Raw genomic sequence first — 13,505 nt, forward strand, 5'->3', positions numbered from 1 at the left:
AAATTTAGAAGAGAACACGCAGAACCAATATCTCAGAGTGAATTGTGCTGTTGTGCAATGCTGTTTTAGATCATATTAGATTGATACTATTAATTAGCATGTCTTAGTGAAAGCTTAAGAAATTATTTGAAAATGTGAATACCAACTGTATTTACATTTTCAGATGTAAAGCACTAGTAGGACAAGTTTATGTGTTGGCTACATTTGCTTTTCCAACATGTGCTTTTCCAACACGTGTTCTAGTAGTAAGCAGTTCTACACTTTGTCTACACACATTTTCAAGGCACGTTTTTGTTCCTTGATTGCCAAAAAGACTCAGCGCTCATTCTTAACTCTGCTTTATTTTTGTAATTGTACTTTGGTACTATAAGTCCCTTCAAAAGGAGCCAGAAAATGCTGTTGATTTTTAACACCCCCTTACACACCTCTGAAATTGTGTTAGTTGACAGTGTTAGTTGACAATTACCTGAAAAAGTCACTTTGTGTTGGTATATATCGAGAGGAGGAAGTGTGGGGGGATGATGGGTGTTAATGAATGCCTTTTGTATAAACACGTATATTTCTCAAGGTTTAGTTGCAGACCAGCATCTCCGCCCAGCAGGAGATGTTAGCAAATCAGTTACACAACTGAGAGCTTTGTAGACTGTGTGATTTTGGCACATTTCGCTCACCTCCACCATGCTTCTACTGTATGGAGACAGTCACAGAACAATATATCATGTTGTGTAATAGTAGCAAATACAGTGCATGCATCAGTACAGATAGAAAGGCCCAGCAAATAAACAAGACTTTTTTTAAATCCATCTGGTAATCAAGACATGCATCATACTTCATTGTTAAGTGACAATTGAAGTGACCCAGGAACTTGTGTCAATGCAGCAGCAACCAATAGGATATCGATAAGAATAGAGCAAATAGATTATATTTAAGATACAAACAACTAAAATAACATATTGAAGATAATGCAACAAATCAAACATATTGATATGAAGACACAACAACTTTGTCATGCTAATGCAAGGAAAGTACCTGGCCCAGTAAAAGCCAATAGGAGTTTCCTATTGGCTTTTACTGTGCCAGGTACTTTCCTAAAGTGTACTGTAAGTTAAAAGAGGAGTGAAATCAAGGTTTAGATGCCTCTGTTGTGCTGTTTTTTACTTGCCCCCATTTCAACCTTGCCGGAAGCTCCTACTTGGCTACAACCAGTAGAGCTTTGCTTGTCCCATGCAATCATTAAAGAGATTAGGTATTAAGTCCTATCTTTTATTCATACCCTTTAGTGTTTAAGTAATACAAATCATTACTCATCAGTATTCATTATGAAAGACATACAGTATATTTTCAATATCCAGTGGACAGAAAAGTGCAGGCTTCCCAAACAGCTAAATCAGTATGCAGTAACCTTGGGATATCCCTGCTAGTTTCTTGTCGGTTTTACATCTATTCTGAAACGATATCAAGCTGAACATTGTAGTGTCATACCGCCATATTGTCCATCCTCAGTCACCCTGAACTTATAATTCAGAGAGTGTCAGTGAGATTTTGTCAAAGGGGCCAGAAATTTTTCCTGCTTTGACTCTCACAAGTATTTCATGTTTTCACTAATTTTCAACGAGTCCATGCTGAGAATACAAAGCCCACAGACATCCTTTAGTCTCCTTGGTTACAGTATTCAGAAAGATTCGAAATATTGTAATATCATGGAGCTGGGATAAAATAGTATGAAAGGAAGGAGAAATGAAAGCTGATTTCTTACAAATGATACATGATGGATGTCATAACATGATAAATTATTATAAATTAATTATGACAGTTGTAGTCACAGCTGAACACCTATAACATCATGCTATAACGGAGATCTGTAATCCTGAAGAGAAAATAAAATGTGTTTTTTGCTCGATATTTTATGGACATTTATGGTACATTATGCAATTTTGGAGCACAAGCTTCTTCCATGAGCACAACAGGACTATCCAGGTGTGTCAAAAACAACAACCTGTCCACCAGGAACATCTGTGTCATCCTTCATCGTTTCCTGTATGATACATTTTCCATTGACAGGGTTGGAAGTGCTATGACACACAAATGTACTCTTTCAGGTAGCATTTCAACAGAGATTCTTTTTCACAGCAAATCATTGACACTATTCAAATAGGCATATTATTGTTAGAGAGGTCTCCACTTCACCTATTAACTCGAGGACATCCTTTTCAGTGAAGCAACTCAAAGAGGAGGGAGCTAACCCTGAAACGCTTTAAAAGAAATCAAGAATGGAAAGCATCATACGATAACTGGCATCCACCTAAGCAAAAATTGTCAGAGTCGCTGCCATATATTGAAATCCTTATACTTTATAGTAAAAGCCTTGGCAGTCTTCTTCGCTTACATCTTTTCTTTGTTGTGCTGAGGAGATACACATTACTGTCTTAAAAGTACTGGCCAGGATGTTTGTGGATGAGCGGATTTTAACTCTGTTCAAAAGGAATGCCCATCACACCTTGACCTACTGGAGTGTTTTCTTCAGTTTTGGACTCTGCATTGCTTTCCTTGGACCTACAATATTGGACTTGCAATGTCAAACAAACTCAACACTAAGTCAGATTACATGGGTATTCTTTGCCCAGCAGTTCTGCTTGCTGATTGGCAGCTCTATCAGCGGTGTTTTCAAGAAGACGTGAGTAGCTGTTCATGAACTCACAGCTGGGGTGTTCTTCCCCAGATACTACAAGCAATTCTAATGTTAGATAAGTGCAGTTTTGTTTGCATGTTCATGTGACTACTGAGTGCACAAAAGCTGCCATGTTCAGCCCAGGAACTGTTGACCTTCATTAACACTGTTTTTGTTTTCTGTTTTTTTCCCCTAAAGGTTGTTCAGTGCTCTGTCTGCCTTATTTGTCTCTGCTCTCGTCATCTCTGTAATATTTGCCATCATTCCCCTGTGCAATAATGTTATGTTGCTGGCCATCGCCATGGCTGTGTCCGGTTTGGCGATGGGCATCATTGACACCATTGCTAACATCCAACTGGTGACCATCTATCAGAAGGACTCCGCTGTCTTCCTGCAGGTGACAAAACCTGGACTAAAGCACCAGCACTGTATCTATAGAAGAATTCACATTCAATGAATAGTTAGTAGCAGACATTATAAAAAATGCAAGTAATGTGTCCACTTTTTTTCTTTCGCAAGATAAATAAAGCACACATCAATTTTGAATTTTGGACACTATGTTTAAATATATATATTTGTCCAGTTAGGAGCCAATTATACTGATTTCTTAAAAAAAAAAAAAAAAAAAAAAAAGGAAGTAATGACTCTGTCCTTTTCTATACTTTGCAGGCGCTCCATTTCTTCATTGGGTTCGGAGCCCTGGTGAGCCCACTGATTGCAGATCCTTTCCTCTCAGAGACGGGCTGCGGGAACCACACAGGGAACGGGACTGAGATCATGCATCATTTCAGGAACATGCTGAGAAACAGTCCCATAGCAGAGCACAACATAACCCAGAGCCACCTGCCCCACGAAGCAGGGGAGGAGTCCATTGTGCACTACGCTTTCTGGATCATGGCGCTTATCAATGTAAGATGCTGAATAGACTTAAATGTGAGAGCAGAGTTAGTTTTTTCATGGCTTCTTGATTTACTGTGTTGCACTCATCCCAAGCTTATACCAGATTTGAGCCGGTCCCCAGAGATTATCTCCAGTGAAGAATAGGCTAAACACATCTTTTTCATTGGTTTCAAGATTGAACTTTGATTAAAATATGGGTAAAATTGATCTGATTATCATTTGTGTGCCCCCAGCTGCCTGTGCCCATCGCAGTCCTGTTCCTGATGTACCGGGAGAAGCTGATCCCATGCTGCCCCGGCAGCACCCCTCGTCTTCTGGACAAAGATGAGCTGGCCATGGAGAACCAGCAGGGGGCAGAGGGTCCAGACACGGAGCAGAAAGAACACGAAGTTGGAGGTAGAGAACTAATAACAGTGATACATGAAACCCAAGAGGAAAAGTTTTGAAACAGAACTCTTTTTAAGATTCTTAATGCATACTTTCCCTGGGTTTTCAATCAGTCTAGCTAAAAAAACAACTGCCATTTTATATGCTATAATCTGTCATTTGTGAATGCTTGCTCTGTCACAGGTCATGGGGATATCTTTAGCTGTTGTCAGAATGATAACCTGCGTGGGCTGCCAGTATCCTTCTTTATGATTCATATCCTCGGTGGGATGGTGCTCTTCATGACCGATGGCATTGTGGTGAGTGACGGGTGCAAATAATATGAGGGACATTATATGAATGATATTTAGGAATATCGTTTTGTGAATAGCTTATAGATATAATATGGCACAAAATATATTTTTACATAAAACACAAGGAAGAGAACATATCTAAGGACCTACATTTCTGTTTTCAGGGTGCCTATGCAGGCTTTGTGTACACCTATGCCGTGGCACCGCCTATGTCACTGTCCCATAAGACAGCAGGTTACTTGGCCAGTATCTTTTGGGCAGCGATCACTGCTGGGCGCCTGGTGTCCATTCCTCTCTCATACCGCTTCCAGCCTGTGAGGCTGCTCATGTTCAACCTGGTAATGCCACTAGAAACTTTTGGGGTGCCATCACATTACAATGAGACATAATCATCACTAAATTCCTGTGTTCCTGACTATATTCTCTCTCTCTCACTCTCTGTCTCTGTCTCTCTCTCTCTCTCTCTCTCTCTCTCTCTCTCTCTCTCTCTCTCTCTCTCTCTCTCTCTCTCCTTTGTCCTTGCAGGCAGGTGTCATTGTCACAGTGTTGATGCTACTTATCTTCTACACCAACAGTGTCTTTCTGTTTGTTGGGACCTGTTTATGTGGGCTGTTCCTCAGCAGCATCTTCCCCTGTATGCTTGCCTACACTGAAGACATCCTTGACTACCAGGGTACAATGAAGTAGCTATAGCACAGTAACGATAACACATTAATGGAGTTAACGTAAGAACAGAATATGAAGCATCTCTTTCTCTCTGCAGGATGTGCAACCTCAGTCCTGGTAACAAGTGCAGGAATGGGAGAGATGGTTATGCAGGTTCTGGTTGGCTCGGTAAGACTGATGAGTGTGTAGTTATCATTAGTGTGTATATAGAAATGGGGAGATCAAGGAGATGATATTACAAAAAACAAACAAAAACCCAGTAGAGATGTAGACTGAAGTCCTAGTAGTTTAATGTTGTCGTCTCATCCCCAGATTATCCAGACTGAAGGCAGCTACAGCTTCCTGCTGTGTGGAATGATCATTGGCTGCATTGGTTTTATCCTCTTCTTTGGTCTCTTACTGTTCCACCGGATGCACAGAAACTACCTCACAGGTATGCTATTAACCAGCTTCCTCATACACTGCCTGGGAATCAGTAAGTATAGTTATGATGAAAGTGTATTGGCATTCATTTCACATTCTTCTTCATCCTCCCCCACCCCACCACCTCTCCCCCCTGCATCCCAACAGGAACGATGAAAAAGTCAGCCATGGTGGAGGAGCCAGCAGCAGAGCAGAATGGTTCTGCCAAAACAGAACAGAAAGAGGAGAAGGAGAGCAGCTGAGGAGGGAAGCAGCTGTGTGTCGCCTGTCCAGTGTTGTTCTTTACCAGCTACTGGAGAAAATGGAATTGTTTGGAAAAGTATTACAAAAATATATCATCAAATTGACCACTATATTGCCTAAAAGACTACAAATGTTCAGTGTACCAAATCATGTGACTTTTATTGTGCTGGAGATAACATACTCAATACTCACATAGCCAGTTTGCAAAGTAGACAGTTTGCTACTGTTAGAGATGATAGTTCAAACTTTTAGATTCTTTTTCTTTTTTGTAAATCGAGGACAGTGTTCATCAAATATTGCATCAGTGTTCTAAATGAACAATACATAGATTTGTAAAATATAATTGTGATTATGTCAACAGTTTGCTTCTGGGAATATACTCATGCTGTATGAAGTTTTATTTGGGCTTCAGGTTCATCATATGTAGAGTGATTTGATCATCTGTTTTAACTGTACTGTTTGTTTTCTCATAAAATGTTTGGGCTGTACTTATTTTCCCATTTCTTTGTGGATTCATTAATGAAAGTATACACACTGGATTATGTGTGTATTATTAAGACAGTGAAAACATTGTATTGATACAGTGGACATAGTTTGAATATTTTTGATAGATACCATAGAGAGTTTTGTTCCCACACATTATAATTGGCAACTCAGTCAAGAAAATACAACACATCTTCAACAATTCAAATGTTTATTTGATTGCTTTCAAAATTAACTACTCAAGAAGACAGCCTCAAATTTAACATTGTTACCCATCCGATTTGGTAGGAAGGACTTTGTACTCAGAATGGCATTACTATGCCTCTGAGACAGTTAACAAATCTAAAACAGAGGCATTTGAACAGTTAACCAGTCAATCTATAACTTCTTTAGGACCAGTTGCAGCAAGAGCAGGCGGTGTCAAAGACCAGACCAGCGGCACAACGCTGGAAGTAGGTCCTGCCTTGGCTGCAGTTGTAGAATTGGTTCTTGTTTGATGGGTCTGGGTACATGCCGCTGGCCTTTCCAGCGCAGAACCCGCTGTCCATTCCACTGGTACCAGAGTCTCCACCAGAGGAGCCGCCGCCACTGGAACCACCACCGGAGCCGCCACTGGAGCCTCCACTGGAGCCTCCACCGGAGCCGCCGCTGGAGCCGCCTCCAGAAGCTCCAGTAGTGGTGCTCATTCCTACGATTGGAGGAAGGGGAGTGGCAGGAGGGGCACAAGCTGAAAAAGACCAAAAATTACATTAACAGATTAATTTATCATTTAATGACCTCTTTTCTGAAAACGTCATAATGTGGATTTCACAGTGATCACTGATGAGCAGGGTGTTAAGATACTCTTACACGCTTGTTCCAGGTTGAGGCCTTTTTTGAGGACATTGATAAGTGGGTATTTTCCCTGGTTACAGAAAGTGCCCATATAATCGTCCATGTCAATGGTCCACACCATGGCTCCTCCAAAGTTGCTCTTCTTCAGCCAGTCAACCTACAAACAGCCAGAAGGGGGCATATCAGTTGTCATGGACCAAGCATTTAACAAGGCATTTCAACTGAGGCCAAAAACATTGTAGCAACATTTATTGGTAGACTTTGATACAGTGCTTGATGATAACTGCAGCATTACATACATACAGAGCAAGAGGCATGAAACATAAACTTTCACATGCATTTGCCACATCAAATGAGTTGCTGTGGGGCCATGGTACACTTTCACAAATGGCAATATTCTGTGCATCGCTTCCTTACCTTGATCTGGAAGCTCTTCATGTTGTCATAGCCGACCCACTGGTTTCCTTTGTAGGCATATGGCACATCCTGGGCCTGGTTCCAAACCTCAGTTGCTCCATCTTTCAAAAATCCACAGATCTGTAATTTAACAAAACACTGTATTAACAACAGCCAACAAACCCATTCATTTCCTCATCCAGAGTCATCATATTATGATGAACCAACCATTTGGCAAGCAACTTGTAAATGCTTTTCTCAAACATAACAGAAGAAAATGAATCAACACCAAATAAACATATTCTAATCCAGTCTTTATTGCTCTATCACAGAAATAAGAAAGTGTACCTCAAAGTAAGCCAGTTCTCCAGCCTCCTGTGTGTACTTTCCTGGAGTTCCAGCACCAGCGATGGGTGCTCCAATACCGTGGTTGGCAGGGTTCCTAAGGGTGAAAGTGTTGCCATAGGTAGGGAAACCAACGATCAGCTTCTCAGCGGGGGCTCCCTGGTTCTTCCAGTAGTTCATGGCATAGTCCTGGAACAAAGTATAGTGGCTTTGGAATTACACATGTACAGCTTTTTGGACGATTTAATGTCACACATGTACTTGCATGTACTTACTGATGTATTTTTACAGAGAAAATGCAGATGTATTACTTTCACAGAGCCAATTCTGGCAATTAACATATTGTGTTTGGAGATATTCCTCTACTCACCACATTGAAATAGATGAAGCCACCGTTGTCCTCAGGGCTTTTGTAGAGGGGACTGCACTCGCCTGTCATGGGGTCCCAAGAGCCGTGGAAGTCGTATGTCATGACATTGAGCATATCCAGGGACCTGGGGGTGGAAAACGCAAGGGAAGAGATACCATGCGACCAATTAGCAGCTTAAAGTCATTCATTTTAGGGAATAGGAGTAAGGATCAGATTTGTCACATCTCATTATGTGTCCCATTATGTTGTTAAAATATTGTTAAAGTGGCACGCATTAAGGCAAGTGTGTTTAACACCTATATGGCTTCATATGCTTACTGGCCAATCTTAGGGATCTGGTAAGCAGAGTCAATGGTTCCCCTTCCAGCCGACACAGCAGCAGACATCAGGAGACGAGCCTTGTTGGTCTTCTTGGCCTCTTCCTCAAAGGCAGCTCTCAGCTCCTGTTGAATGTGAACAGATATAAGAGATTTACCATTGACCCAACTCTAGCTACAGAAAGACAAGATTTGTAATATGGTCAATTTAAGTTGTTCTGCTTTTATCTGTTTAATATTTATTCACTGGGGCCCTGTGGTTTTAGGGAAACACCTTGGAGCTTCATTGTAGCCCAGAGTTTTTTGCCAGGAAAAATTCCAGACAAGCTATAATGTATTTGACCTTGGGTTTTCCTATCAGATAAGATGTGATTTAGGCCTCATTGAGAGAAAGAAAATCTGGCAACCAAACAGAAAACCAGGCATGGCTAACACACCTCGAGGAAAACGGAGTAGTACTGCTTGTCCTCAGGAGGGCTTCCTCTGTTGGCTGGATACTCCCAGTCAATGTCGAGCCCATCAAACTCATACTTCCTCAGGAACACAATGATTGAGTTGATGAAGGTCTGACGGTTGGCAGGGCTGGCGACCATTGCTGAGAAACTAATTTGGGAACAGAAAATTATTATTGAAACACAAAATCCCCATCGCTTAGAGTGGCGAGTCTACAGATCGATGTAGATCATCTCACCCTGCAGAGCCAAAGTTCCATCCGCCAACGGACAGGAGAGTCTTCAGGTTGCCATTCCTGCCAAAGAATCAGACATTTTAGACAACTATTTTTTATTAGAGAGACTTTACAGAGAATAACATTGATTTTTTTCCTCATATACCCAAGGAAAATACACACACAGGCACATTCATAGAGAGTTCAGCGCACGCACAGTAACTGGATTCTTAGTGACTCACTTGTTCTTCAGGGCGTTGAACTGGCCGTAGAGCTCCACATCATTCCACTCGTAGGTGGCCAGCTTGTTGTTCTTCATGGTGGCAAAGGCATAGAGAAGATGGGTACACAGGCATGGGTCGATGTCATTGGGCATGTAGATGGTTGGGGGTGGTCTGTACTGCGCCCAGTTTGTGAAGTAGCATGACAGAATGAAGGATGAGCCTTTGATAGAAAATTGACATTTAAAGAAATAATTAGAATATATTCAACTGGTTATATAATGTAAGGACCAAACATGATGCAATGCAATTTCTGACCGTAAATAATAAAAAAAAAAAACACATATACACACTTTATCCCCCAAAAATATGATTTATCATTTTTTCTTATATTCACAAATATTTTGTGTGTGAGTTTGCTTACCAAGCTGCGCATGCAGCAGCAGGGCCAGAGCTGTAAAAATAAAAGTCACATGGTTATCTCCCACCAAAGGCAAATTAAGAGAAAAAGAAAGGATGTAATACATGTCCAATTCTTGGAAATAGGCAAGTGATCATCTACATTATAATTTCAAGAACATTTTTCAACATGCAGTGCAGTTGACTTACCCGTCACAAACAGTACTTTGCCCATGATTGCCTCGTACAAAGAGCTTGTCTGACAGGTGCACTCCCTTTTATACACACTCAATTTGCTCAAACTTTACTAATATGGGACATTTGCCAAAAAGGGGTTTATTTGCAAAAGATTGTTTCACAAAAGATTATAAAATGTGCTAACATAAGGAACAAGATGCGATTACCTATCATGCTTTCTTGCATATTCTCCACAGGCACACGGTGCCAATTTTAGATTTCTCCTTGTGTGAAGGACTAATTCATGAATAGTCAACCAAAGCAAACACAGTACAAATACAAATTCTACTGCAAATAGGCCATTAAAAAAACACATGTAGATGTTTATACCACAAATGTTTGTTTGGGATTTGGCTACAATAATTTCTGACAAAATATGTCTGACATGCCATACAATAAATATACTTTTTGCTGTTTGTGCCAAATAGTAATGAAAATTGTTATCTAAGAGCTCACATAAGAGAATTTAAGTATTTAGATTGTGGTAATAAATAAATTGGCAACTCTATGCATGAAGATATAGAGAAACAAGATGACTAATGTGACTAAAATGCATTCATCTACGATTTCTTATCAAATATGCCAGACATGTCATGCAGTAAATATACTTTTGCTGTCCCTGCTGAATGGTGACCTAAAATATTATCTAACAGCTCACATAAACAAGCGCCAAAATTGCCTTTGAAAAGTATTTAGATTGTTGATATGTGATGATAAATATGTTTGACAACTCTATGCATGATAAAGAGAGGGTTGTGATATGTCATAAAGAGGGATTTGCGTTAGAATAGAAAGCATTCACAGGGTCAGTGGAGAACTTATCTAATCATTTTGCTCCCATTATAATGTAGCCTACCTTATCTCAATACATTTATGTAATATTTAATCAGATATGCTGGTGTCAGCGGAAAACATTGTTCTTGGCTGAGCTGGGGGCTGAAAGCAGAAGTAATGCCATTTGCTTGCTGTTCCATAGCAACGCTGCCTACTTTTTCATGGTGTGTCTCAGCAAAGAAGTCAAGAAAATGTCAAGGGGTCTGTAAAAGGGATGCCTCTGTTAATTAACTGTTTTGCTCTGGTTAGAGGTGAAAACCGCTCCAATTTAAGAATTCACTCAGGATATGCTTATAACATTCTTAGGACGGGTCAATTAGCACTTGTGAATTCCTTCTCCAAGCTGCAAATCAGGGAACCAAGACTATAATCTGTGATATCATTTACAATAGATGTACATTCTGGAGCTGCTCCAGTAAAAAGAAAAGAATTCCAGCATAGTCTGAATATTCACAAACCAAAACATGCTTCATACTCTAGTAGTGTTATTTGTTCTGCATGAGAAAATCATCCCCAGCAAATAATCTGGATTCTGTCACAGTCACCTTTCCATCTTTTGCAGTTCATTCTCTGTGGAGCTGTAGATCAGTGTAATGTCACATATAAGGAGATGAAAGCTCTTCTCTCTTGTTTCTGGCTACAACTGACAAAATGAAAGCTCACTAATAACAGGCTAAATTATCCAAGGCATAATAACAGCATCTGTCAAAAGGTTTAAAATATGTCATTTTTATACACAAAAACAGGTCACATTTTTTCAAAAACAGACTTGTGTTTATGGATGGTGTAACCTTGAGGGTGGTTCCTCACCGCCATTGCATGTGTCACCAACATAGTTCTGTTTTTTCCTCCATGGGGTGACCCTTAGTCACCAAGAGTCAAACTTCAAATACGTCATTCCCCCTGGACTGTGAGACTTTATTTACCAGTGCTATTACAATAAAATTGTGAATAAATATAGATTGGACAAATTTTGATAGGATTTCATGTCTTTAATTATGGTGTGTGCAGTTCAGTGTGACCTTGTGTTGGCTTTGTCAGCATTCAGTAAAACTCAAACAAAGATATGTACTTTACTGTAATCTCATACTATTGCTCTCTATAATGAAACTTTCCTTCAGATAAAGTCACTCAAGTATGTATTGTCATTTGTTGTTATCTATATGATTTTCTTTCCTACACTTACTATAAGCTTCATTTTACTTTTTTAATAACTTAGTTTTAACAGCAGTAGCAAAAACAACAACAACAGCAAATTGCTCAATAACACAAACAATTAAATCCCAATTTAAGATGATAGTGGGCAATATTTTCTCCCACTTTTATTCTATGTTTGTAGTTTTGGGTAATGTCCGTTCAATTTGAACTGGAACAAATAATACATCCTTTTTCATTCTTCTTGTAAGTAGCACAAAGTATTTAACTGTTAATGAGAAAAAACTCATCAATAAAGACCAAGATGACAAAGTAACATCAAACACTAAAACACAACATGAACTGTGACATGATTAGACCTAATGCCATTGACACTGAAGCCAACTCAAGTCTATAAGACTAGACTGTTGCCAAGTCAACAGTCAATAAAAAAGTCATAGTCCATGGAAAGAAATCTAAAAGTGTAATCTTTCATAATAATAATGCTGGCAACAGTGACACCAATTGTTAAATGGCACAAAATGGCAAAAGGATAACAATTAAACTAGAGGAATGAAAGCCTGAGAAAAAGTCTGGACAAATGACATGTATGAGATTAATAGGGCAAAAGATAATATTGTTTGTCCCACAGCAAATAATGCTTGCAAACTAGATTATCAATTGATGGGCTGCTCAACTGATCAGTTGGGAACAAAACAGAATTAGCTTAGTTAAATACAGTGATGGATAATGTTACGGATGGATACACCATTACTCAATTTGTTGCTTTAGTTTAGGGACCTCTGGAGCAATATCTGGGCAGGAGAAAACTCGGTAAAACGTATTGACTGTGCAGGCTTTTCTCAAGGTTGCTGCTCAACAACAGGAATAAAATGCACGATTGTGAAAAGGAAGGCAAACTCTGCAACCTTCCTAATTCAAAATGATCTGCTTTTCTTTTCATCCGGACACCAATCCACCTAGCTTTCTAAAATAACGTTAGAAACAAGATGATTCAAGCTGGTTCAAGCAAGTTTCAAGCTGATTTACAGCAGTAGAGCGCAGTATTAAACCTTCAGTGACCTCTGACTGTCAGGTCTTTGGTGCCATCTGCTGTATGTAAGCAAACTGGACATAGTGCTTACACCGATGGAAAAGATACACAACATGAGAGAAATGTTACAGTATGAGCAATCATCTTCAGATTGCATTCATACCACAAACATACACAAACATTCATGTCATCACACTGATTTACCCAACCACCAAGTGATTGCTCAACATGACCAAGGGGAAGGAAGAAGAGGAAGCCCTAAATGCTGCACGCTATTCTTCTACTTCACACTGTTCTTTCCATCTCCATCATGACGGCCTCAGGGTTATATGTCAGCTTTCTTAATGGTAATGATAGCATTTTTAATAGCTCTCTAATGGCAGAACAACTTGGAAAGAATGCTTGATTTTATGTACTAATATAATGTGAAATGTTTTTGCATTTTGCAGCTCCATTTCTCTGCCTCCTCTGGCTAATGAGGCATAAAGTGGACTCACTTCAGCTGTCGGCTCCGGCGGTGGTAAAAGCAGAAAATGGTGGATCTGTGACAATCTCTTGCCAGTATGACCCTTTGTACAGGGACAACACAAAGTACTGGTGTAAGGGACAGATTTACGAGCTGTGTAAAGTAGTG

At 39.8% G+C, this 13,505-nt stretch overlaps 2 protein-coding genes across 2 annotated transcripts; one reads left to right on the forward strand and one right to left on the reverse strand.

Moving 5' to 3' along the window:
- The first annotated feature begins 2,444 nt into the window (after nt 1-2,444).
- On the forward strand, nt 2,445-5,579 carry slc60a1b (solute carrier family 60 member 1b). The gene is made up of 10 exons (XM_071894634.2): nt 2,445-2,674; nt 2,867-3,065; nt 3,338-3,577; nt 3,802-3,964; nt 4,139-4,254; nt 4,413-4,586; nt 4,774-4,921; nt 5,012-5,082; nt 5,227-5,347; nt 5,485-5,579. Exons 1-10 carry the CDS (start codon nt 2,445-2,447, stop codon nt 5,577-5,579), a joined length of 1,557 nt encoding a protein of 518 aa, XP_071750735.1.
- Nucleotides 5,580-6,452: 873 nt separating this feature from the next.
- Nucleotides 6,453-9,847, reverse strand: LOC139908017 (acidic mammalian chitinase-like). Its single transcript, XM_071894579.2, has 11 exons — nt 9,823-9,847; nt 9,638-9,667; nt 9,235-9,436; nt 9,017-9,073; nt 8,763-8,928; nt 8,327-8,451; nt 8,009-8,132; nt 7,642-7,827; nt 7,315-7,434; nt 6,913-7,054; nt 6,453-6,790 (listed from the first exon to the last, which is right to left on the reverse strand). Exons 1-11 carry the CDS (start codon nt 9,845-9,847, stop codon nt 6,453-6,455), a joined length of 1,515 nt encoding a protein of 504 aa, XP_071750680.2.
- Nucleotides 9,848-13,505: the final 3,658 nt, after the last annotated feature.

Source organism: Centroberyx gerrardi, chromosome 14 (assembly GCF_048128805.1).
Source record: "Centroberyx gerrardi isolate f3 chromosome 14, fCenGer3.hap1.cur.20231027, whole genome shotgun sequence".
In the NCBI taxonomy this organism is placed as follows: domain Eukaryota; kingdom Metazoa; phylum Chordata; class Actinopteri; order Beryciformes; family Berycidae; genus Centroberyx; species Centroberyx gerrardi.